The sequence below is a fragment of the Lutzomyia longipalpis genome, chromosome 2 (genome assembly GCF_024334085.1).
Source record: "Lutzomyia longipalpis isolate SR_M1_2022 chromosome 2, ASM2433408v1".
Classification (NCBI taxonomy): Eukaryota; Metazoa; Arthropoda; class Insecta; order Diptera; family Psychodidae; genus Lutzomyia; species Lutzomyia longipalpis.
In genome coordinates this window covers 22,685,386-22,710,538 of record NC_074708.1, presented here as the reverse complement: position 1 = coordinate 22,710,538, position 25,153 = coordinate 22,685,386, and the positions used below count along the sequence as shown (strand labels likewise).

The 25,153-nt window shown below is 35.4% G+C and overlaps 4 protein-coding genes across 10 annotated transcripts in view; 1 reads left to right on the top strand and 3 right to left on the bottom strand.

Annotated features, from left to right (window-relative positions):
• The window catches only part of LOC129789590 (disks large 1 tumor suppressor protein), a 45,429-nt gene extending 29,793 nt beyond the window's left edge, over positions 1 to 15,636 (bottom strand). For 2 of the 7 annotated variants that reach the window (XM_055826504.1, XM_055826505.1), the window contains exons 1-4: positions 14,791 to 15,636; positions 10,487 to 10,618; positions 4,754 to 4,875; positions 4,499 to 4,585 (exon numbers count right to left, since the gene is read on the bottom strand). In XM_055826504.1, the coding sequence (XP_055682479.1) occupies positions 4,499 to 4,585; positions 4,754 to 4,875; positions 10,487 to 10,618; positions 14,791 to 14,809 (360 nt within the window). In that variant the 5' untranslated portion in view covers positions 14,810 to 15,636. The remainder of the gene's footprint in view (positions 1 to 4,498; positions 4,586 to 4,753; positions 4,876 to 10,486; positions 10,619 to 14,790) is intronic. The other 5 variants (XM_055826506.1, XM_055826507.1, XM_055826493.1 and 2 more) reach the window with 3 other exon arrangements.
• LOC129789696 (PCI domain-containing protein 2 homolog) lies at positions 4,991 to 6,987 on the bottom strand. The gene is made up of 4 exons (XM_055826699.1): positions 6,715 to 6,987; positions 6,018 to 6,550; positions 5,599 to 5,874; positions 4,991 to 5,535 (listed from the first exon to the last, which is right to left on the bottom strand). The coding sequence occupies exons 2-4, from the start codon at positions 6,479 to 6,481 to the stop codon at positions 5,079 to 5,081; spliced, it is 1,197 nt and encodes a 398-aa protein (XP_055682674.1). The 5' UTR covers positions 6,482 to 6,550; positions 6,715 to 6,987; the 3' UTR covers positions 4,991 to 5,078.
• A 287-nt stretch (positions 15,637 to 15,923) lies between the features above and the next one.
• On the top strand, positions 15,924 to 16,800 carry LOC129789763 (transmembrane protein 126A). Its single transcript, XM_055826812.1, has 3 exons — positions 15,924 to 16,095; positions 16,151 to 16,322; positions 16,382 to 16,800. Exons 1-3 carry the CDS (start codon positions 15,974 to 15,976, stop codon positions 16,736 to 16,738), a joined length of 651 nt encoding a protein of 216 aa, XP_055682787.1. The 5' UTR covers positions 15,924 to 15,973; the 3' UTR covers positions 16,739 to 16,800.
• A 2,971-nt stretch (positions 16,801 to 19,771) lies between these two features.
• On the bottom strand, positions 19,772 to 23,785 carry LOC129789751 (uncharacterized protein CG5902). The gene is made up of 4 exons (XM_055826794.1): positions 22,917 to 23,785; positions 20,926 to 21,011; positions 20,579 to 20,682; positions 19,772 to 20,504 (listed from the first exon to the last, which is right to left on the bottom strand). Exons 1-4 carry the CDS (start codon positions 23,159 to 23,161, stop codon positions 20,193 to 20,195), a joined length of 747 nt encoding a protein of 248 aa, XP_055682769.1. The 5' UTR covers positions 23,162 to 23,785; the 3' UTR covers positions 19,772 to 20,192.
• Between the last annotated feature and the right edge of the window lie 1,368 nt (positions 23,786 to 25,153).

Here is a 25,153-nt window from a genome sequence, read left to right as displayed (position 1 = left end):
AACAGGGCAGTAAATTACCTAAAAAAATGAGCTATACATTTCGTTTTATCTATTTGGGAAATATGATATTTTGAGCTTTTTCTAAACCCTTAAGTGACTTTTTTAACCCCGGTCTCCCCTATATAATTTATTGTGGTTTCATCACAATATGAAACATTTTTATATAATTTTTCAACTTTCTGACCCAGATAATAAAAGTTATGAAATGAATTTACAAATATTTGCTTATAGTAGAAAATACATTACAAACTTGCACGTAAACTTTATGAATTATTTCCCACCAAGAGAGTCATCTTTCTCAGAATTATTCTCCACTCAATTTCCCCGGAGATTTTCGATATATGACGAACCAAAAAGGAAAAAGGCGAATGGTATGAGCATATATAGAGCTGACTGAAGCATTAATTTACTTTGCCCACAATTTCCCAGGGCATTTCCTTTTGATTTACCATCGAAAAACATATGTACATACAATTTCAAAAACCACTTCTCCATTAAAAGTTCTCTCCAATCAATCACCTGATTTGAAACAAAAAAAAACTTTATGTTTAATCCATTTTTTCCATTCAACAAAATCCCCGCTTTATCCTAATCTTTCATGCTTTTCCACGATTTTTCTCTCGTGATTAAGCTTCCGCACAAACATCAAGTGGAAAATTTTGAGAGGAGGAGTGAAAAAATCCCAAGATATGCGAATATGAAGCTGGGAAATTGCGTATAGAATGTGCTTTGAGCATTGGTGAACAAATGGAATAAGCATATTTTCGTTTCGCACGAATTATCCAATTTCAAACCTCACGTCTGCATCCCTAACTTCGTGTGGAAAATGAAAACGATCGCTTTATCAGATGTAAGAAAATGATGGGATGAGATAGGCGAAATATATTATGTATCTTTGTACTGTACATAAATCGAGCTATTCTCACATCTCTTTCTCCCAATCACAATTTCCATCCCAGGGAGCTTTTCCTCTCACACACTTTGTCTCTCTGTCCGGAAGTTTTGTGAAAATGTTTGGGAAGAAATTATACAATAAAGATTTCAGATATTTTTTTTCTTATACATCACTTTCTTTCTTGGAAAAACTCATGAGGAGGGATGAAAATAACAATCCCAAAGAGATTGAGGGTAAATCGCGAGAAAAACCTACTTATTTCTTATTGTCTCTTTCATTTAACCTTAATCTGTAGCCATAAATGCTTCTTCAGGGGAAAAATGGAAGACAAGGGTGATGATTTTTCTGAGAAAAAAAGGCAACAAAAAGCACTAAGGGAGAAAAATCAGAAGCCATAAATAAACCTTCAGATTTAATGATACTTGATGTATTTATTTACAAATCTTAATGCTTTAGTAGTTCTCTCTCTCTCATTTGTGAATGGCATTTTTACTAATAAGCCGTGAATTTCTCTTAAAAAATCAACATGATGGAAAAAGAAAATTAAAAAAAAATTATTTATTACAATTTTATTTTCTTAGAGATACCTTCTTGGAACTTTTACCTTTTCTCTTATTCAGGATCACGATGTTACAATACAACTGATTAAATCACACATATCAAAATTTAAAAGCATTCTCATCCTAGATATTAATTTGTAACTATAATTAAATATCCTCATTACGATAGAAGCAAGCTACTGAACGAGGAGGAAAAATGCTGATGTTCTATTTTTATCGTCGTCGCAAAGTTAATTACTAATCCTTTCCCGGAAGGAAGCAATAAAATCAATTTCCTTCAACAAAAAGCATCCTCCAGCTAATTCTCACATATAACATTGTCCCATTCTTCTTCCCACGGTTGTTTTTCTCTCGTGTATTTTTTTCCTTCTTATTTTGCTCTATTGGGAAAAATGGTCCAGCGTAAAAAAAAATCTATTACTTTTTTTTGTACTCAGCACGACAACAAGAAAATCCTTCGAGCTCACTCAGTATTTCTAGCCACACAGTTTCCTTTTGGCATGATGGTGTCTCCCTAAGGAGGTCATTTTTCGCAAACACCCAAAAGATTTATTGAGCAAAATGACAGCGAATTTTTCAAAGTGAGTCTGTCGCCAGATTTCTTCTCTGCTACTTTTGGCCTAAAATTGCCCTCACATCTTTTTATATTTCTTGTAAACTTTTCTATTAAATTAAATTGTCATCATAGAATAATCTAAACTACATAATAGATTTATTTTATGAAAACTTTATAGTATTTAGGAAATTAAGTTAATTCCTAGTTGACTTTACCTATCATTACTTTTATATGCATATTAAAATACTTTTAAAACCGCAAATCAATGGAAAATCAATGTAATTGTTGTTATTCTGCTCAGATAATAGGAAGGTTCTACCTACAAAGACATAAAATAAAAACTTAAATGTATTTTATATAAAACAAAACCAAATTAATTTCCCTATTCGTATGGAATTTAGCGATTCTTGAAACACATCCAATTGCAGATTACAAGTGCAATTAACTTTGCATATTTAATTAACGATGGAAGGCTTATTAAAATGAAATAAGATTTTGCTATAAATAATTGGGGATAAATTAGAAACCTTATTGCAAATTATTTCCATATTTTGACTGGACTTAAAGATCTATCTACAAAAAGAAAATTAAAAGCAATTAAGCGTGTTAAAACCTTCTAAATTTATCTAAAACAAAATATTACTATTAATATTTAACATTTTCCTGCAATTTTCAAAGTTTATGCATAGTATTTCCTAAATGTCTATCAACACGATTCATCTGCAGTGCATTTTATTTATTTATATATGCCATGAAATTGCATTTTGCGGAAAGCAAGAAGATTATAGACAGAATTTATTTACTTTGTGAGAATATTCTTGGAAAAATATTTTAGGAAATTCGGTGGTTGTTTGCAACAAAAGTTGACTCATTATAAATAGATTCTTCTTTTTATTAAATTCTCATAATGAGGTATTGTGAAACAGGGTATGTCAACATATTTTTCATCCCTTGTCGCTGATGAGACATTTAGGGCTTCAGTTGAACAAAAAAAAAATACTTCCTCATTTTATAATTCATTACTTAATTCATTGGAAAATACTCTCACCTGATATTAAGTATTCATGACACGAACTGACTACATAAAATGTTGTTGTATTTTTCTAATTTAAATTTAAAGATCTCTTATCATTTGGGTCATTGCATATTTTAATTAAGAGGTAAATTGCTTTTCTTTTATTAAACCACGTGTTAGTTTAGTGTTTTTGCTTTTGCGGGGAACCTCCTTCACGCCAACAAGTGCTCCCCTATTTTGGGCTCATTAAAAATCCCCCATATCAGAATTTAATTAATCTCAAAAATCCCCAAGGATAATTTTGATGGAAGCTGGAAGCCTCAACGCCCTCCATTGGGATTGGTGAGCCATATATATGTATGTATATATTTTGTCAATTACCCATTTAACACACAGAGAGAAAGTGAAACCCCGAATTGAATGAGCTCTCTCCTCTGGGAAAATGCTAATGTGGAAGAATATGTCACTGAATTGTTATATGGTGGGGATGAGTGTAAATGCTATAGAGAGAAATTTGCCCGTGGAAGCTCCCTCAATGTGAATTGACCCATTTTCCCACCATCATCCAACTCGCCTTGCCAAATTCAATATTATCTGGGGTAAATCCCTGTGAAAGTGTGTTTATCTCTTCCACCCCTTCGAACGCGATATATAGACATCAAATATGTGTTGCAGCTTTCAATTTCCCTCCTCATTACAAGTCCCCAAACCACCTCTAGCTATATACACTACCCCGCAATACCACCCTGCGAAAACATGACATCGCACACATGAGCTTTTGGGCATAATAAATTATTAAAATTACCACTTCCTAATACCGCAACGAATAAAAGAAACATCATATTGAATTAGTGTAACACTACTTGCTAAACTCACTAAAGAATCTAACAATAAGTAGAATTTTCAATTAATAAATTCCCTTATTTGCGTAAAATGACGCCTAATTAATCAACATGTCAATCTTTGGCAATAAAATGTTATTTCAGCATTGCTTCCTATGGAGCGATTTAATATTCCACATTAATATTGAAAATGGACGCAATAGTTCGTCATCCTGGGAGCAGAGTTGGTAAGGAAACCAATGACTGAAAGTAAAGATAGGGATTTGCAAGAAAAGTGTTTGAGCAGCTTTAAACGTAACGTTTGAAAAACTCCATTTTAATTTTTTAATATATTTTTTAGCTTGAAATCTAAAGGAAAGACCAAAAAAAGGTGATTAGACATCCAAACATCCTTCTTGTTCATGCAAAATGTTTGACAGAGAACTGCCCCGTATATTAAGCTATTCATTATGTAGGTAATGGAGGTAATGTATCTCCCCACTACGCAAATAATTAAAATCTGAAAATCTTAAGCTAGGATGTTGCAGCTCTGGGAATCTCTGGGAAATTGGGGGTGGGGCCTTATGAAATTTTCCATGGTGTTTTAAACAAAAAATGCTTTTCTAACACGCAATGGTGAAGTCTCCTTACCTCATTTTCGGCATTCTCCTGTTGCTCCCTCAAATTCAGCAGTGCCTGAGTCAATGGCAAATGCGCGGAACTTCGATTTGTATCACTCTAATGTTAATGAAAAGAGGGAAAAAGCTTTTTTTTTACATTTGACATGGTGTAAGCAGGGGTGGAGGTGATGTGGTAGACAAAAAAAAACCAGCAATACTGAGTTACAAGGCAGGGGGAGACACGCCTAAAATGAGAAGAAATATTTGCGAGAGAGTATTAAATTACCTCGGATATTTTCAATGCATTCTCATGTTCCCATTTGTTGGCAATTTGGAGCGTTTCCACGGTTTTTTGTTGTATCGTTTTTGTATCATCCAGAAGGGTTAATTCGTAGAACTCTTGAATATCTGCGGGGGAAAATGAGAAAGATGGTTAGACCAATTAGCGTTCAAAAATCTAATTAAGGAACCTTCATAATTGTACAATATTGCGGGACAAGATATAAATTTATACACAATATAATTTTCATCTTAACAGCTTTTAATGTTCTCTCTTGGGTGATGGTACATAGAAGAAATCCATTTGGGAATACATCTCCCAGTGTCGAGCTTTATGTAGTTGCCACTGTGAGTGAGGGAAAGGGATTTTGCTTCGAGACAACTAATTTGTTGTGCTGATACGAAAGGTATCCCTTAATTTTTCCTTCATAGATTAAATTTGCCAAAATACAGTGTGTCTCATCCATATTAATGTCACTCTTCCCAACAAACTCAAGTGCCTGCACAAAATGCTGCAAATCCAGTTGATGTGTCTGCTTAATGAGGTAGACCTTCTTGAATAAATTCCTATATGCGATGATCTTAAGCTTCTCAACTAACAAATAAATGCCGAATTTGATAAAAAATGCTTCATGCTTTGCAATCACATCATCAAATTTTCGCACATTCCCTTCACGGAGTGCACATGCCAACTCATAGAACTGCAATACGTCGTACATTTTAAGAATCTCCTGCTTTGGCATGTACCCCAGGAGCATTTTAACGGGTACGAGGTAGATCAGGATGAGTCTGAAAGGTAGATTTATAAGTACATACTGCAAGAGGTGTTAACGTCATCATGCTGTATGATACCTTTTGTTCTTTGTGAAAATCTTTGGGCACATTTCAAAAGCAAACGTGAGATATTCCTCGGCACATTTGTAATCCGAATCAAACATTGCCTTCCTGCCCACAAAATACTTGTACGTGATTTGTTCTGCAAGTGGGAAAGAGTCCTTAAAGACTGAACTCTCAATAGCACGAATGAGCGGCTTGCATAGATGGAGTTTGTTGATCCTGAAGTAGACTTTGAAGAGTTGATTCACCAAATTCAACATGCCATGTCTCTTTGTGTCCTCATCGGCTGATCTGTAAAGGTATTAAAATGGTTTTAAAGTAAGTCAGTCAAATGAGAAGCTTTCAATTGCACAGAGAAGTCTCTATCAATAGAAAGTTCAAAGTACAAATTAATTCAAAGGGTAGATTTTCTCAATGTTTGTAATTGAGATTACCTATTATCTGCCGTGCAAACTCGAAAACAAGCCATTAGCCCTTCAGCAGCCTTTTCCAGAATTTCTCCAGGCTTTGAAATATTTCCACTCTCCTCACACTTTTGTGCCAACAGTCTAAGATCCAAACATGCTGCATACATAACTGGGAGGCACCAATTCTCTTCCTTTAATGCCTGAAGAAGTTTTACAACACCCTGAACGCATCCTGTTTGCTGTTTGTAGGCATCATGAACATTCCTTGGGGTTTTCTGTAGCTCCTTTAGTGCATTCAAATGGTGCCCCACAATCTCATCTAGTGGCGGTTCAAGGCGAGATGAATTGAGTAGCATTAAATCCACATCAATATTTACGAGATCCATACTGAGAACGTGCTGGTCCTGCAGGGAGATGAGACCTCCAAGGAGAAATCCATCTTGCGAGTCAAAAGAACGTTGAATCCCATTGAAATAGCTTCTGAGATTCATTTTTAAATGTTCATTAAATTCCTTTTCAATTCCTTTACGTGAATCCCTAAGTCCTAGTAGGCTATAAAACTAAAAAAAAATAGGAAATTATTATTATTTGCTGAAGAAATCCATCAATTTGAGGTTATGCTAAGACAATGTCTTTTTATGATAAAAATACTCACAATTGCAATTATTTTTCACATTTAACAAAGAGTGTACATATAAATAGAGATTAATCTGCAAAAACTTACCCGAAATCCTTATAAAATCTCTTATAAAACTGGAAAAATGTAGACAGGAAAATCAAAACAATTCATACACTTTGAGAATATTTCCGCGCAGACTCGAAAAAACGATGAGTATTTCATCGATGATTTCAAAATTTCGAATTCCCAACGACATTTTACACTCCCACACCTTAATGAACGACCATTTTCAACATTAAAATCGCTAAAATTATACAAAAATAAATTCAACAACACATTTCTATGTCAAAATATCTTTAACGAATTATAATTCATCACAAATTGCGCAAAGAGAAATTTTCCCCAAATCCCGCAGATATGTATGTACACATATATATAGGGCACATGGCATCACAATAGAAGATAATGTATAGCCGAGTAAAAAGACGTGAAGGAAATTGATTCTATTTTTAATGAGAATGATCACTGACAAACGTTGGGTTTTTTTCAATGTTCACAAAATGAAGGAGTAATTGTGTATATAGTCAAAGTTGCCTGCCAACGATAAATGAAATCTTGGCGCCAGGTTTTAATAAATAGATAATTCAAAATGATTATGGCTCTTATAGGCCAGTAGAATTAGCGGAAAATGACCCCAAACTTTTAAATAAATTCGGCCTAGCCAAATTTTGCACCATTTGATTTATAAAAATATAAGAATTTTTTTAATATTTACGTGCATGCTCTAAAACTTATGCTCATTTCAGAAAATGCGTTTGAAAAATTTTTCATACATTTTTCCATAGAAGCCATCGAAGCCATTGAACGAACATGCGACGTCGGTGAATTTCGTGTTCCGAAAAAGTATGATTTGACAGTTGAGAATTTTCGAGTAAATATTTTCATTTTTGTGGGGATTTTTTTTTGTGAAATAATGTGTGTTTACTAATTATTTCTGCATTATCTCATGTAGGAAGTACTTTTTTTAATCCTCGTTATAATTTGTTGAGTGGAAATTGTAAAAACTATAGTATTTTATGTGGTTTGTGTGAGCAATTTCTTGGAACCCCCCAGTGACGTCACTTGTTCGTTCAATGGCTTTGATGGCTTCTATGGGAAAATGTATGGGAATATTTAAACACATTTTCTGAAACGAGCATAAGTTTTAGAGCACTCCAGTAAGTATAAAAAGGTTTCTTATAGTTCTTTGAATCAAATGGTGCAAAATTTGGCTAGGCCGACTTTATTTAAAAGTTATTTTACTTCTCAGCTGGCCTATTATGGCTCATAAGGAAATTTATTAGTACCATGCACTTGTGCAAATGCATTTCAATGGGGGCGAAGAAACCTGAGTATAATAATTTCAGAGATTTTTTAATTCATTTTTTATCATCTCAAATTATGTATTATGATTTATGCAAATAACATTTAATATTTCACTAAAAGGAGTTTATTCCTTTGTAAATGAGAAATTTCTTAGGCGATTTCTTATTCATTTTTCGACCCTCTCTAAGGCTACATACCTAGCATAAATATCTATTAAAAAAATGAGCGAATAAACTCCTTGCTTACAAAAATGCTTTATTGTTTTTACTACGATTTTTGCATAATAAACTTGTGATTATTAAAATTATTCCTTAAAAAACATGGCATGTGCTTTTGAAAAAATTGCAGCATAAAACGCAAATATGTTAATTACTGCATGCAAGAAAAGGTAGTTAATTGCGTTTTTTTGCTTAGGTAAACCTGCTCTAATATGGGATGCATTCGCATGTTTTTCGCATTTTTCCTGAGTTTAGAAAATCTACCCCGTAATTCTTCTATTGATTTTCTCACCAATTTTTTTTTTATTTATAGAACAAAATAAAAAAATGCATTAACAACATAAACATCACAAACACTAGATATATAAGCTCTTTATAATTTTCTACTCATTATGTTCCATTTTAGTGTACTTTTCTCTATTGCAGCTTTTACCAATTTCCTCAACGAGTTGTTTTATATAGGTAATGTATTTTCTACTTTTCTTTCGTCCAATGTTTACATACATACCAACAAACACATAATGTTTATAATGAATGAAAAAAAGTCCTGTAGTTTATAAAGAGCAGGAAATTAATTTACAATGTAAAATAGGGTGGTATGGTAGGTAGGTAGTACTTTTAGCCCACACCCCATTCGACCACCCATTTAGCGGGCAAAAAATACTGCGCCAAGTGGGAGTTAGAAATAAATTTTCCTTTTTAATTATTCCCCCATGGAAGGTAGGACCTTTAGTTTCTCATTCCCTCACTTCCACTATATTGTCGTGCATGCAGAAAACAAAGGAATTTCCCTGGGAAAATGCCAAATAGGGGGGTGATTGATAGTTTCACAGAGTGTATCTATCAGGCTTATTATTAGGCAAATTTTTCCTCCCCCTAAAAAAAAGCTGGGGCATTCTTCACATTTTGGTGGGAGATTTTATCAAGACTTTTCCCATTGGATAAAATTTGTAAAATGATATATTTTCTATAAATAGAACAAACCAATACCACACATCTCCACCATCCATATATACCTTCCCGCATAAGAAAAACACACCCTGTCTCTCCTATTCTCACATGACTTTCCTACGGTTCTCTATACCTCACAATTTGCGTTGCTATGAATATACTATGGCACTGAATTATAACACGGTGACGTCATGGGTATCCTTTAACATTCCTCCCTCGCCAATTCATCCGGGACTCTCCTCTCGTGGAGTTTTCACATCGTTGTATAATATATCTATGTATATTCCTGAAAATGTTCACCTCTCTCATTTATACTCTTTGCCGTATTCCTCGGAGTGTGTTGGAAATAACTCAGATTGTTGTGTGTGTGTGCAATAAAATGAAATAGCAATGAGAGATTTTCCATCTCGTCGAAATGATAATGATGACGTCTCTTTCCGAGAATTTTCCAATTCGTGACGTCATATATTGTACAGAAATTGTTTGCATCACATAACATAAATGGCAGATTTTATGTTTAGTATACGGAAAGCATGTAAAAGTGAAGGGGTATATACAGCAGGGAAGGTCTTAAAAAGAAAATTGAAAAGAGCTTTATGCATTTTTGTATGTTGTTAAATAAGTCATGTACCTAGAATGAAACTTGTAGGTAAAGGATTCTAGATTGTACCTGTCATTGCCTACATTTACCTATTTTCCAAGACTGAATACATAAATGTTGTTAAAAAAAAACTTTGCATAAATATCCAGCAGTTTTAATTAATAATCTCAACAAGCTTGAGCCAATTGGGTGACTTTAAAAATCTTGGTTTGAGACATAATTGTGTCTGAAGGAAGCCCAGCTAAAATTAAAATACTACCATGAAAATGAAAAGCTTTCTGTGCGTCACATGCGATGATTTCAATAAATTATTGCTTCTCTGCCATAATAAACAATTATTTTCGGTAACAATTCTCAGTATGTCCTTCATCGAGCTTACATCATCAACTACATTCAACAAACATTTGAACTATTTGAATATTGGATGCAAAAACACCAATAACATGATTAAATGATCATTTAACAAGATTTCAATTCCTATATTATAGTTTAAGGAAAAACAAATAAGCCACTGCTAATGCATGGTAGGTAAACAAAACTTCATTCATTGACCTCCTGTACGATGAAAATGCAACAGTCTAAAATTGGATTGAGAGCGCATAGAATTTGGGAGCTATAAACACAGAGTGGTAGGAGAAATTATATCATCACATATTTCGAACAATTTCTTCTATTGTGATACCAATGAATATTTTTCACTCTTCATTTTTTTTTCAATTATTTAAAATAAAAACAAACTTACCGAGAAGTGCTTGAAAAAGACGTGATTTGAAGATTCGAATAACTCTCTCAATAGCAATCCTTAGCGCACGATCCTGAGGCGCTGACAACCTCGAATGATAATCCTCGAGTAGTTCCAAAGCTCGATGAGCCTCTGATGAAGATACACCACAAAAACCATTAGTTTATTTTCTTTGGAAACAATTTAATTTGCGAATTAGGAGAAAAAATTTGACTTTGAAAATTTTCTCAATTAATTTATAATTTATATATACGAAGCTGTGCATAAATTTTTTTATTCACTATTTTCCTTATAAAAAAACCAACAATAAACTGCATTTACGATTGAATTCATCGCAGTAATTTGCAGTAATTTCGGAATTCATCAAACTCCCCGTGCCCGATAGTCTTCTCCCGGTGTCTTTTGTATCCCATAGATCACTAATAAGTTCAACGATATGGTAGAAAGAAATGATTATTTGCGGAATGGTCATCATTGCAGGTTTAACACAATGCAATGCAAATCTTCAACTGATTGATGATTGTAAAAGCATCGACATGATCCATCTATTTGGCTTCATTCTATGATAAGTCTTTTCTTTATTTCACTACTTCTCCTTCATTCACACTGATGAGATAATTTTCACAAGTAAATGATCATTGCTGCAAATACGAATGTGTAGTATAATTAGTAGTGTTGCACACTTTATTTTTGGTCATGTGCCCTCCTTTTCTCACTCTCTTTCATTCATTTTATATGTCCTCAATATTATATTAACAAACCGCGGGTGTTGGTGACCTTTAATCTCAAACATCAAAACATCATCATTTACAATCTCTATGTTGAATGTTCTCCTCATCACTTTTTCACCATTTTATCGATGAATTTTCTTCAACATTTAATTACCTACATATGTGCGTGAATCAACAAGAAAGTGTCAACTCAATAAAAATTTGAATTTATGCCAGTTATCTCATCGTCATCCTGTTTTTCCGCATTTGCACAAACCTTGGACAACCCAAAGTTCATGTAATAAAATCAAGTCTAAATCGACCTACTAAAGGACAAATGTACCTATGTCCGTTTCTTTTTTATTTACATAGACAATAAATTGCAATGGAGATTCTTTTTTTTTTGTTAGAATAATTTATGCTTTTGCTTATACATATTCTATTGAGACCTTCTATGTAAAGAGACATTGTAGAAAGTTATTGTATTGAAACTACCAGATAAATTGAAATAGGTAAAACGAATTATAGAAAATAAAATAAAATATAGGGGATGGTTTAATATTATCGGTCGTTGACAAGATTTATAAATGATTTTCGATTTCATTTGACAAAAAAAACAATCTATTGATTAATGTCTTCTTTTGTTCCAAATTACCATTTTACAGAGAAAAATACATTTTAATTATTTATGTTTTGAAATTACTAAGAGTTAGGTATATTTAATGTATGACATTTCCTGCCATGAAAAGTTAAAGGAAAATGAAAATGAAATACTTCCCCAAAACTTATTCTTATTATTCCATTGAGAGTGTTCTGTGCATTGCCAAAGTGTAAAAATTAACAACATATTTTTTTTAGAAATACATTTTTTTACATATAGGAATTATTGATGAACTAAAACTAGAAAATATAAAGAAAAGCATGGGAGAAAAAAATCAATTTGTTTGTGACAGAATTTCATGTGCATGAAACTCATGTTTTACATTTTTCGGACAAAAAAGTATCAGTTGAAAAAAAAAAAACGTGAGAAAAAAAAGGAAAAATAAGTTTTCATGGTAAACTCACCCATTTTTATTTATTTTCATCTCTCTCACAAAATTCTGTCAATATAATTTTTCATGGTAACTTTTATTCGTGGCATCTACAGAGTGTTTTCATTTATATGAAAGATGAAGAAGACTCTACACAACAGCATTTGGGTTACACAGAGACAGGGGGGTTTAACATTGAAAAAGGGAGAAAATAATGTAAAACGAGACATTCTGTACATTTTTAGTGAGAATATAATTTTAGAAATATACAATAAAATTTAAAATAAAAAATATGATATTTAATGAGATTTATACATTTTAGGTATGTATTTCAAATATTTATGTTTTTACTTTTTTAAGGATTGAGGAGAGAGACAATAAAGGACCATTAGCCATTTGGAATTGTTTCTGAAAATTCTTTTGGTATTTGATATTTATGTTAAGTTTAATGATTCTTTTAAATGTTTGAAAATTCTTTTTGTTATTTTTGCAGAAAATTTTTATTTTTTATTTTTTAGTTTTAATGAACAACCTGAACTGTTAGAACTTTGAGTGAGCTTAGATACTCAAACACCCTCCATGGTTACGCCACTGTGATTTATTTGAGTTCCGCATTAATAAATTTTATCCTTTATGAGAATGACGTATAAAGTGGAGTGCAAGAGATTCAATTTAGGTCAGATCTAATCAAGAATCAGAGTTTTACTTTTAGTACCAAGATTTATGTAGTAAATGGTGGAAGTACATAGAATCTGAATAACAAGTTCGCGTTAATTGATCCAACATATTTTGCAAAAAAATTGGATTTCCTAATTAATTACAAATTAAAGCTGCTATACAAGATTCATTTTAATGCAAACTCTCTTATCACACTTTGCCACAATATAGATAACTTTCAGTCATTTATTAACTTGATTTCATTCGCTACTGCTTGGCAATTGTTCCATACTCATATGCAATACCCATCACCTATCGCAGCTTTTAAATGGAGAACCTCAATGAAATTAAAATGTGAACAAGAATGGTGTCCCATTTCCAATGCAACATAACTCGTTGTCTCACAGTGAAAATGTGCAGGCGAGACTGCAAATTGACGATATTTAAACGAGCACCGCGAGAGTTGGGAAGATGATATTTCTGCATAAATGTGATTGGGGGAGGCACATTGAAAAATGCATTATATTGAAAAGCATTGTCGCTGTTGGGGATGGATGATAATGGAAAATAAATCGATCTCGTCCACTGACTCATTCATTAAGAGGAAATTCATCTATTTTTAGACAGGACTACATTTTTCTATAATACACATATTAACTTGAGTTGAAACTAATAATAATCACTTGAATGGACAGAGGGATTATTAGCATTAGCACAAGTGGGTGTTGGGTTTAGCTGTACCTATGTACATATTTTCTCCCTCTCTCTATCTCTCTCTTCAATGAACACCCTTTGAACGATTTTTCATTGAACCTTTTTGGAAGGAAAAATGGGCCCATTGAGACAGCAAAAGTTCATTTTTTGTGAATCAATTTTCAATTTTTTTTTACGTCTCACTGAGAAAACTCGTAGTGGGCAGGAAAAGTGTCTCAGTGTCAAGAGAAAAAGTCACACAACAGCTGAAGAGACGAGAAACAATAAAGTCATCCGAAAATGTGCTTCGTGTCTCTCTTTTCTTGCTCTCAATTACAAATTTACAAAACGAATTTATAAATAATTGAGCCTGGGGTGACAATTTCACATTTCTTTCTTTTTTTTTTCAAATTCACTTCTTTGCTTCTCTTCGTGAGCGAAGGAGAAAGAAAGCAAAGTGTGTGTATAAAGATCAATTTTTGGCAAGGAGGTAAAAATTTACCTTCCCCATGCGGACCACGGAGGCTGTGAGATTATTTTTTTTTCTTCTAGTATATTTTCATATATGTACATAAAACATGGCATATATTCTATTGATTTACCACGTCCCGAGGGAAATAAGGAGCAAAAAGAGTTTCTATGTAGAAATTCTATAGAGAATTCAATTCATTTTCTATCGTCCATCCAAACGACTCATTCACACGGAAATTGGCTTTTTAAATTAAGAAAATCCGAGATTTATATTTTATATCCATTATTTCTTTATGTTTTATAACAATTTTATGATTGATTTTAATCTTCCTTCAAGTATGATAATTATTCTCATAATTGGATTTTCCCTTAAGTCTTTTAATTTAATGTAAAATGTTCTTCTTAAAAATTATTTTTATAGAAATGCCCTAAATAGTTCTAGAGACTTTTCCTAAGGCCTTCTTCAGCCCAGGGTTAAGGTCTTTTATTGTTCTCTCTCTCCGCAATCCTTTGACATGTCCCCCTCTTTTCTACGTGGTGTTTTGTATATATTTCAAGATGTGCTTCTTACTCTCCAAGAGTTACAGAGACTCTGGACTGTATAAGAAAGATTGCAATGAAAGCAAAAATTTTATCGCGAACGAAGCACAACAAAAGCGAAACACAAAGTCCACGCAGAAGGAGGGAGATCTTTAGTTTTAACGATTTTTCTTGTAGTACATAGAATGGGGGTCACTCTCACCTTGCTTCTTAACAGGCATCTTCTCTCGTCACTAATCTCTTCGCGTTGTAGGTGGAAAATGCCCAAGAGGGATCTCAAGTGCTGGAAAAGTCGCTTTCCCACGTCACCCCCGCTTTGCACTTTCAGACACTTCTCCAAGGAATTTTCCCACTCCGGCAATCAATGGCCCCGTCAGTGTCATTGTCCACGCTTTTCCATGCTTCTGCTGAGAGGATTTTCCACACGATAAGGACTTTTCTCACGGGGGACACTTGGTGTGTGAACTGTTTGTGGGGGAGTCAATGGAATGTGTGCGGAAATGCACTCACACTCGCCCCCAATTACCCGTGGAGCCCGTGGATGAGCTGGAAGAAGGAGTCAGAATGGAGAGACAAGAGGAAGGGATGATTTTCGAAGGCTCGGTGTGTGTGTATTCGTTGAGCCCCCCTTTAATACTCCACGGAGACCCTTTTCGAGATGGGGTTTTCTTCTCACAACCAAATGATACACTTGGGGGAATTTTCACCTGCTCTTCGACCCAATTTTCCTCAACTTTTCCGACGACGTTCACACACACGCACACTTTTTGGGGGTCCCTTTTCACTCCCTCTGCGCCAACTTTTTTTCCGATTGTACAACCTGAGGGAGGAGAAAATTCTCAGGGTGGCAGTCTTTTCCACCACAAAATTTCACACAAAACACACAACAAAGCGACTTTTTTACACCGCCAGACACTTGTTCAGCATCTCGGGATTGTTCACATGCACAAAAATGAGCAAGGAGTTGAGGAAAAAGAGTGGAAAAATTAAATTTTCACAGAGCAAAGAGCATCAAACACGACACTAGCGCCCTTCATCGATTGCGCGCGTGCGCCAATTTTTCTCATGTTTCAAGTGCATATGAAACACATATCAAACACTGAGTCCCAACTGGAATTTTTAAATTCGAATATTAATTGGTGGCAGTTTTGTATTATTTTCAATGTAAAAATAAATTCTCAATTTTTCTCTCTAGCGTCAAATTTTTCGCTCTTTCATCATTTATCTGTTTCTCGCATATTGCATATTACAGTATAAAATTTTTTTTGGCGCTTTTACTTAAAACATGAAACACATGTTTCACAATAATAGAATGAAGAAGAAGAAGAAGAGTCTTTGAGTTTTTCAGGTTTTTCAGAGAATTTTTAGAAAAATTGTGAAAATTTATGGATTTTTTTGTGAAAATAAAAAAACCATTCAATCCCGATGAAGAAGAAACTAATTCCGATGAGTATATCCTCAGATGGCAGTATGACATTATCAGCAGATGGAAGAATACCACAGAAACGTGAGCGATGCCGGATCGTTGTGGTTCCAAATCTCATTTCCTGAACCTTTTCTAGGTTATTCCTCACCAAAGGACCTCCTTCCCTGGGAATCTTGGGAGCATTATCCGGAATCTACATACACAATCACTACCGGACAAAGTTAAAATTAGGTTCCTATGGGAGAGCGACTTCGTATTTGCCGATTGTGGTGTTGCCGGCACTGGTGGCACCTCTAGTTCATAAAATGGTGAGGAAGGATGGAATTACATGTCCGGGGAGGTGTTTAACTACTTTCTCTCATTGTAGGTTGTTCAAACACGCATCCTCCTCAGTGACTACGACTGTCCAGTTTGCCTTGAAGTTCGCGGAGGCTTAGTTCACACATCCCTGGCAGTGATTTATCCGGGACTCTTAGCTCCACTTGCATCCTTCATGTATGCAAATCGTCACTTTACGTACCGGATCCCTTCAGTCACTGAAAGTCCCCGAGAAGTCTTCAAATTGTGGGCAAAGCTTACCCGTCCTATTGCCACCCCGCTCATTGGACTCCTCCTGGCCAACTATTTTGCCGCAATGTATGTCACCTATGCTCAAATCCGGGATTTTCATACAATTATGATGACAGTAGATAAGCAAATATCCCGCCTGGAGGAGAAATTATGAGTGCCCCAAAGAGAATAAGTAAAATGTAGTTATTTTTTGGAAAAAGTATGTCATTTTATTCGTTAATTTTTTTTGAGAAAAAAACGCTAATAATGCCAAAAAATTGCAAGGATTCTTTCACATTTTCCCATCATTCTCTTTTAACTTTTTTCTTTCACTCTTCAAGTGATTTTTCCCATCGGCCGAGAAAATTGGCAGTGAAACATTTAGCTCCTTTGCAGCCTTCACAGAGAATCCTTTCTCAATTTCTAAATTCTATAATTTTTATATTTTTTTTTGTTTTTTTTTAATTTATGTTACTAACACACGTTTTTGCTTAACGATCAGTTTCTACATCGAATTTTACCCACCCAAAAAATAATAAGATGTCTTTAAACTTTCTTTTCTTAACTTGTTATTAATTCACACACCACGCTCGACGATATTGCAATAGGACCATTGATTTTTTTTTGCTTTAAAATTTGATCATTTACTGGCAAACTCTGCGAGAGACAAATTGGCTAATCAGATGATATCATCTTTGGTCATTTTTTAGCTGTGTTTCTTTCAGACACAGCTTTTGTGTACCGAGCAAAATCGAAAGTCGTCAGATCGGGCTCAAACTTGGGATGAGCACGAATTAGGGTCCCCACATTCCAAAAAACGTATGCGCCAAAAAAAAATTTTTCCGGCCGGCCGTCCGGCCGGAACCTATCGCCTAATTGCGAGAGAACGGTGATAGATAGAGACTTGCGGTCAACGGCAAAGTTCATATATCAGGTGGAAGACATCCGATTATGAGGTCAAATCTAACCCCCCACCCCCGCGTCCGCCATTTTGAATAACCCCCAAATTTTGTTTTGCTTATATCTCAGCTCCTTTTATAGCTAGAGGTCTGAAATTTTGATATGTTATAGGGGCTATCAAGAGCTTTCCAACGATACCTCATTTTCGAAAATCGGCTGAGCCGTTTAGCCAATATGGCCGCCACAATTTTTTATCGAAAATCGACCATAACTCGAAAACGGCTTGACCGATTTCGATCAACCCAGGCTCAAATGAAAGCTCTTAACAAGCCCTACAACTCTCTAGAACATCCAAAGTTTCAAAAGTGACCGCTAGGGGGCCAAAAATCAAAAACAAAATTTTCGATGAGTTTTCGATGAATATCTCGAAAACGGCGACATAAATTTTTTTCATTTTTTTATATGTTGTAGCTGACCATATTATCTAGCTTCATGCCAAAAATGAAGAAAATCTATGGATCCGTTCTCGAGATATAGCCTTCCAAAGTTTGCATGTCATATCTCGGGTTCTACAAGTCCGATTTTGATCAACTCAAGTGCAAATGAAAGGTTTCGTGAAGCCCTACAAATGTCTAGAACATTGCAAGTTCGAGAAATGACCGCGAGAGGCGCTAAAGTCAAAATCAATATTTTCGAAAATTTCGAACTCGAATATTTCGAAAATGCCATTATCGATTTACTTTATATTTTAATATATTATAGTTGAGGTTAAGACCTTTCCAACGATAGCTCAAACTCGAAAATCTATGGAGCCGTTCCCGAGATATGGCGTGTTAAAGATTTCTTGGGGGATGACTTTTCAACTTTTCCCGACTTTGCATGTATTTAAACAAATTCGCGTTCTAGTTTGCTCTCACAAAATTGGTACACTGAAAGAAACACAGCTCTCGTAAGCTTGGTCAGCTTACCCGTACATTTTTAGTTATTATTCACACAGTGCCAGGGATGGATGACGTTGATTGCAATAAATAACCCACTATTCCTTTTGCCCAGAGGAAGTAGCTTTCCTTCTCCTTCACAAGAACTCTTGTTTAACGCAACAGAAACACGTTTTGTGCTTTTCTTAATTAATCAAATGGACCTATTGCAATTTCCGGCGGTGCCCCTTCGCTTTTCCTCTCATAACAAAATTACTTTTTTTTTAAGAACGACTACACTCTTTACATTTAGCTTTTTTTCACACAGTGACGGAAATCTTTTTTTTTTGTGGTAACAACTCATGAGAAAATTCAGGCTACACAGAGTTTTTTTTTTGTTGAAAAGAGCTAGATTTTCAGGTACCCAATATTTTAGCCAAGAGCTGATTACATTTTTTTGCAATTAGTTTTTTAAATCTTTTTTTTTGTGTGTCTTCGCACTTTTTTGCCATTCGAACGAGATCTTAAATTTAAATTTTATTATTTATTTTGTTATAGAGACAGAACTATTTGCGTCGCTTTTGTGTGTTTGATATTAATTTTGTTTGAAAATCTGTATTTTGCATAACGTACCTATGTTGGATCTTTAGGGCACCCCTCATAAACGCGAGAGGTTTTTGTAAGTAAGTAATGGAATAAAAATTTTTTTTTTTAAGTTTTGGGGATTTTTAGAGATGAAAATTATTCTATAAACTATTTCAATTAACTTTTATAAAGTGAAGTATTATTGTAAGTTATCTTGTTTCATTCATTTCACAATATTTATTATTTTTATAATTTATTAATTTTTATTATTCGGTTCGTTTTTGTTAATTTTTCACCTCTTTTACGCTCAAAAAATATAATTTTTTTTTAGTATTATTCCGTAATTTTTTCTGTTTTATTTCTAAGTCTAATATTTATATATAATTTTTCAAAACTTGTCCCCTTAAAAATTTTAACTCGTCAGCCTTTCCCTGAAATTTCGAGCTTCCATGTACCAGAGGATATCTACAATTTATTTACTTAATTGGGGAATTTAGAAGAAAGTTGTTCTATTTTAGATAAATTGAATGAAACGGATTGATGTATTTTTGTCCGATTTTTTTTTGTCAAGAAATGCAACAAATTTTATTAAAAATTTGTTAAATCTTTATTAAAGACGTGTCTTTTCGATCAATTTCATTCAATTAATTTCCTTCTTCTCCTTGAAGTAAAAATAAAGAAATTTGAATAAACAGATCCAGATCCTAAATCGTTCTAAACCCTTGTTATTTGCTTGAATTTGCAGAAATGCACCAAATCATACAATAAAGTCAGTCAATGCAATTTTTGAGCCATTTGAATGATTATTTTGTCTGATTCAAAACTTTTAATTTTCTTTAAAAGTCGTCTTTACAATTAATTACATCAGTGCAATTTTACTCCATTTATACAATTAGCTGTGACGAATTTAGCGCCTATATGCATATATTACTATTTATATTTATCGAAAGCTCGGATTGTCAGGGTTAAAGCAACATCCTACATGCCCGGAAAAATTAGTGGATTTTTTGTATAGTTAAACTGTTGTTTTTTTGGGGGAAGAAATGATCGATTTTCTCCCACCATCCTCCCATGAAATTGCTTTTCATTCAACAAAAAGGAGGAAAATCACGATCGCAAAGAACTAAAAATACCCCTAACAAGAGAAAAATACCTCACGATTACTCTAAGAAAAGTCCATCTTCTCAACTGTGCGACGATGAGAGATGACAGGCTGCCCGGATGCGGTTAGCATTGCACTTTACCGTAATGTGATTGTCTCTCGAGGATCTCCCGGTACTCGTTGTACGTCATGTGCACCTCTTGCGAACGGTAGCGTGTGAGTTTAATGGCACGCCGAATATCGGGTGTAATCTGTGCACGGAAGCCACCTTTTCGCAAAAGCGAATCAATTGTCTGTGTCTGATCCCAACCCTGCTCAGTTGCCACTTGTGGCAAATATGTAGCTGTGCGCTTACATCCACGCTCATTTTGGAATTCAATCCGGATACCATGAACACCCAGTATCCAATCTAAGTATCCTCGAGCCTCTTCGAATCCCTGAAAATACGTACAAAGCAACAACGTAAATTTTGGAACTTAAAAATTCTCCTAACAAATGAAAATCTTTATACCTGAAGAATTGATACAGAAACGGTCAGTCTTGGAAATTCATCACGGGTTATTGGCGAAAATCTCGAATCCTTGAGAGCACTTGTTATTGCATATTCTCGGAGACCTGAAAGGAAAATTAAAACGCAATTATTACCGTTTCAACAAACAATGTTGATGTTTTTGTAATCACTGAATGTAATTAAATGAAGGGACAGGTGATGCGTGACTGAATTTTTTCGATATCACGCAAAAGGTGAAATGTGAATGTTGTGTCCAGATAAAGGAGTTTGTTCACTTCTGTATGAGAAAAACCCTCATTCGAGGAAATTATAGGAGAATAATAAAAAAAGCAATATTTAGTATTTGCCTGTGTGTAGGTGCATAGCACTGAATGTTCCAATACATCCACGGAGTCTGCGGTCACGTCCTATTTTCCAGGTCACAAACAATGGACTGAAATGAATTTAAAAGGAAAATCTATATCTTTTTCTTTTCTATATAATAAAGTAAGGATTTCGTGTCTGTACAGCTATGCATTTCAACACCGTTGGTCCGATCGCGATGAAATTTGGAACAGAGACTACTTATATCAGGCGATTTTCACCAACGATATTCATTTTCCCCCCAGAGCCCCCCTTCGTAGCGCCCCCATATAAAATTCATGCTTTTTTGACTACTTTTTGAATTTGGCGCCTTTTTGGTACATTTTGTTGAAGAGAAAATGAGATGGATGCATTTCACCGCTTTCTGTCTCCTTCACACATTCAGTTTTTCGCAATTTTCTCGCGTTTTCCGCGGAATTTCCCAGCGAAAGTGCGTTTTCTGTGACCAGGAAAACACTTTTGAATTTTTGATATCAAAAATTCCAAAAGTCACGAAAATCCATTTCCGGGAAAAAAAGTGCGTGTAAAATCCCCAACCGTCAAAATTTTCAAATTTGTAACGCAACCGTCAAAATTTTCGCGGGACCCAAATACTGCACGGAGGAGCTCCCCGAGGCTCCCGGAGCACCCGTAAGTACCCCAGGAGCCCAAAAAATGCGTTTTATGCTCAAAGATTTGGGAAAAAACACGGAAATCACGAATTTTGTCGAAATGAAAAAAAAAAGTTCGTTTAGTTCAAATTTTATTATTTGGACCTGACGTTATATGGCGTTGTTTAGTTTGTTGAAGAGAAAATGAGACGGTGCATGTCACTGATACTGTCTCCCTCACAATTTCAGTTTTTCGTAATTTTCTCGCGTTTTCCGCCGAATTTCCCAGCGAAATTACCTTTTATGTGACCAGGAAGCGACGCCGAGTCGATTGGCATCGCCAGTTCAAAACACTCAAAATGTCCGCCAGAAAAAGTCGTGCAAATTCCACAAAAAAAATCCGGGGAGTTGCGCCACCAAATTTTTACTGAATGTACTTTGGGCCCCCCTTAGCCACCCGCCAACTTTTGGCACCCCAAAAATGAGTTTTTCCCGGAAAAATTAATTTTTTTCTCATGCCACCTAGTTATTAAATTTTACGACAATTGCTGATTACACGAACTGGGTGTCAACGAACTGAGCGAAGGCACGAACCGAAACAAGGGGAGCATGAGAAAAATACTTTCCTCTCACTCTGGCATTTTGTGTAGATGAGTTTTTTTTGAGTGTGTGCGTGAAATGTTTGTTTGTAGTTGTGCGGAAAAGTTTTAAAATATTTATTTTTGCGTGAAAATTCATTTTTGGGGCTCCAAAAGTTGGCGGGAATGCTCAGGAGGGCTTTAAGTGTTTTCAGTAAAAATTTGGGGGCGCAACTCCCCGGATTTTTTTGTGGAATTTGCACGACTTTTTCTGGTGAGAATGTTGAGTGTTTTGAACTGGGAACGCCAATCGACGCGGCGTCTCTTCCTGGTCTCAAAAACCTCATTTTCCCATGCAAATTTGTCGGAAAACGCGAGAAAATTGCAAAAAACTAAAAGTGTGAGGAAGACAGTATCAGTGACGTGCACTGTCTCATTTTGTCTTCAACAAAATGTACCAAAAAATAGTAGTGGTGGCTTTTGGAACTACATTTAGGGCGCCAAATTCAAAAAGTAGTCAAAAAAAAGTATGAGAATATGGGGGCGCTACGAATGGGGGTTCTGAGGGGAAAATGAATATCGTTGATGAAAATCGCCTGGTATAAGTAACCTCTGTACCAAATTTCATCGCGATCGGACATGCATAGCTGAATAGGAATGAAATCCTTTTTTTATTTATTAAGGGGCATGAAAATGGCATAAAGGCCCGGAATTCATTCATTCTTCATACCAAATTAAGAGGAAAAATATGTCAGGAACCTTTTTGGACAAAGTTGGGAGCAATTTATAAAAATTAAGAGCACTTACAACGCCTCATTGGTAAACTGGGGATCCGCAGGACCTTCGATGTTGTTGAGCTCGCAGTAGAGTACTTCGAAGCAGAAGAAGCACATATCCGGGGATGCAATACTCTCCATGAGAGACTCCCCATTGGTATGTCCATTCGTCATCCCACCATGCCCATTCTGGTGAACGTAGTTGTTCCCCTTTTTCTCTTGAAAGTTGAGCTTTTGCTTCTTTGTGCCACAACAGCTGCTACTGCTGGACGCCATGTTCTTTAAGCTCTTCTCTCTATCACACACCTCTGATAAAATTCCAAAACAATCTTCTGACCCACTTCCTGGGAATCACACTTCTCGCCCCCTAGCTCTTGCACAGAACTCTCGTGTGTGTGTGTTGTTTTCCCTTTTGCCGCTGGTTCGCCCCAAAAATTTCACTTTCACCGCGACTTTGTGACTTTGCTTTGTTACAAACTGCCGTGATGCAACACAAAGAAAAATTACCCAGAGATCTCCAGAGGTTGCACAGACAGCCCTAGGCTAACTTGATTTTATCCTTTGGATTTTGGCCTGAACGCCCACGTAGGAAGAAGAGTGATGCTGGAAATAGGTGGAATGAGTTTGTTGGAGAAAAAAGGAGGATTTTTTGCGGATTAGAAAGGGGGGCGAACTTCTGCAGTCGTCAAAATCCTCCGTACAGAGAAAATGCACTAATTCAGATGATAGTTGCACGGAAATACACTTGGTGCATTACGGATGTATTTTACACTATAATCTGGGCAAAAATGAACTCGTGGGACGATTTTTCAGGCCTTTAATCCAAATCATTTCACTAAAAAACTCTTCATGCAAAATTTTTCAACAGAACGAGGTGGGTTCGCAAGAAATTCTCCTGTCACTCTGACATTCGTACCCGGTGGGCAAACGATGTGAATTTTTCATCAGCTGTTGTCTACATACGCGTAAGTAGTCTTGTAGGCACCTCTTTGAGGCGCCTGAAAAAAATAAGTTTATTTTAATATTTCCGTTGAATTTTCTGGAAAAAATTGAATTCAGCGCACGGGAGGCAATGTCGTATCGATTAGCAGCGCAAAAAAATATATTTACGAAAAACTTTCCGTTGGCTGCAGCACAAATATGACATCTCTGATGATGTTGTTGACAGTTTTACGGCTCACACCTCGAAACCTTTTAAATTCACTGGATTGTAGCTTGTGATTCAGTCGGCGTTTTTAAACATTTCCAACTTCTTGATTTTGTGGCTTGTGATTCAAGGTCTCATTAGCAGATTAATCCCAACATAGATTGCAAAAGGGATAAGTCGGTTCTTTTCTGGAACGCGAAGATAAGATGGAGGTCGATCAATTATCCTTAACCTGCAGGCCGCCAAGACCTTGGAACTTCCTTAGAGCGCCAAGGTGGGGTCGTTGAACGACCCCAAGAAGGAAGTCGATTTTCTCATAAACTATACAACCGGGAACTGTCGGGTCACTACCTTTAGATTTCTTATATAGTCCTCTTGCCCCCTGCACCACAAATTTTCCACCACAAAGCAATTAGAAGGACATATTAGGGAAAAACTTTTTTCACTCATTTTTCACACTTTCTTCGTGAGAAATTTGCCACGAAGTTGACCGCAACTGCTATTTTTTTTCACTACTTCCCCACATTCCCCTCACTTCCCGCACCGTAATAAATGGCAATATTTCTAGAAAATTCTTTATTCTTTTCAACACTTATGTGCTTCTGACTATGTTTTATGCGATTTATGCTACTTATTCGCGATAATTCTGACACTGAGAAGGTAAAGTGAGAAAGTAAACACAACCCTTCAACCCCCTTCAACCATATGATTTATGATGTGACTAACTTCATTCTAAGAAATTTTTCGCAGCATGGCCGTTACACCAATTTTTGAATTCCCTTCTTCTACATTTTCCTTAATAACTTTTCTTGTGGTGGTCGGATTGAGCTGAAATTTTTACACAACCTCCTCAGATAACCAAGGAACTTATTTCCAAAAGATGGGAACGGTATAGCACGAAATATAGGGCTGGGGTCGTTCAACGACCCCGCTTGGCGGCCTAGAGGTTAAGGTCCAGATAAAGATGAGTCGAAAACAGATACGTCTAAAAAAAATAACCGAAGATGAATGTCCATCTGAGCCTAAAAAAATATAAGAATATCTAAAATACTTGCTAAAATACAATTAACTTGAATTAAGAAATGAAGACCAAACACATCACACCATAGGAAAAAGTTTGC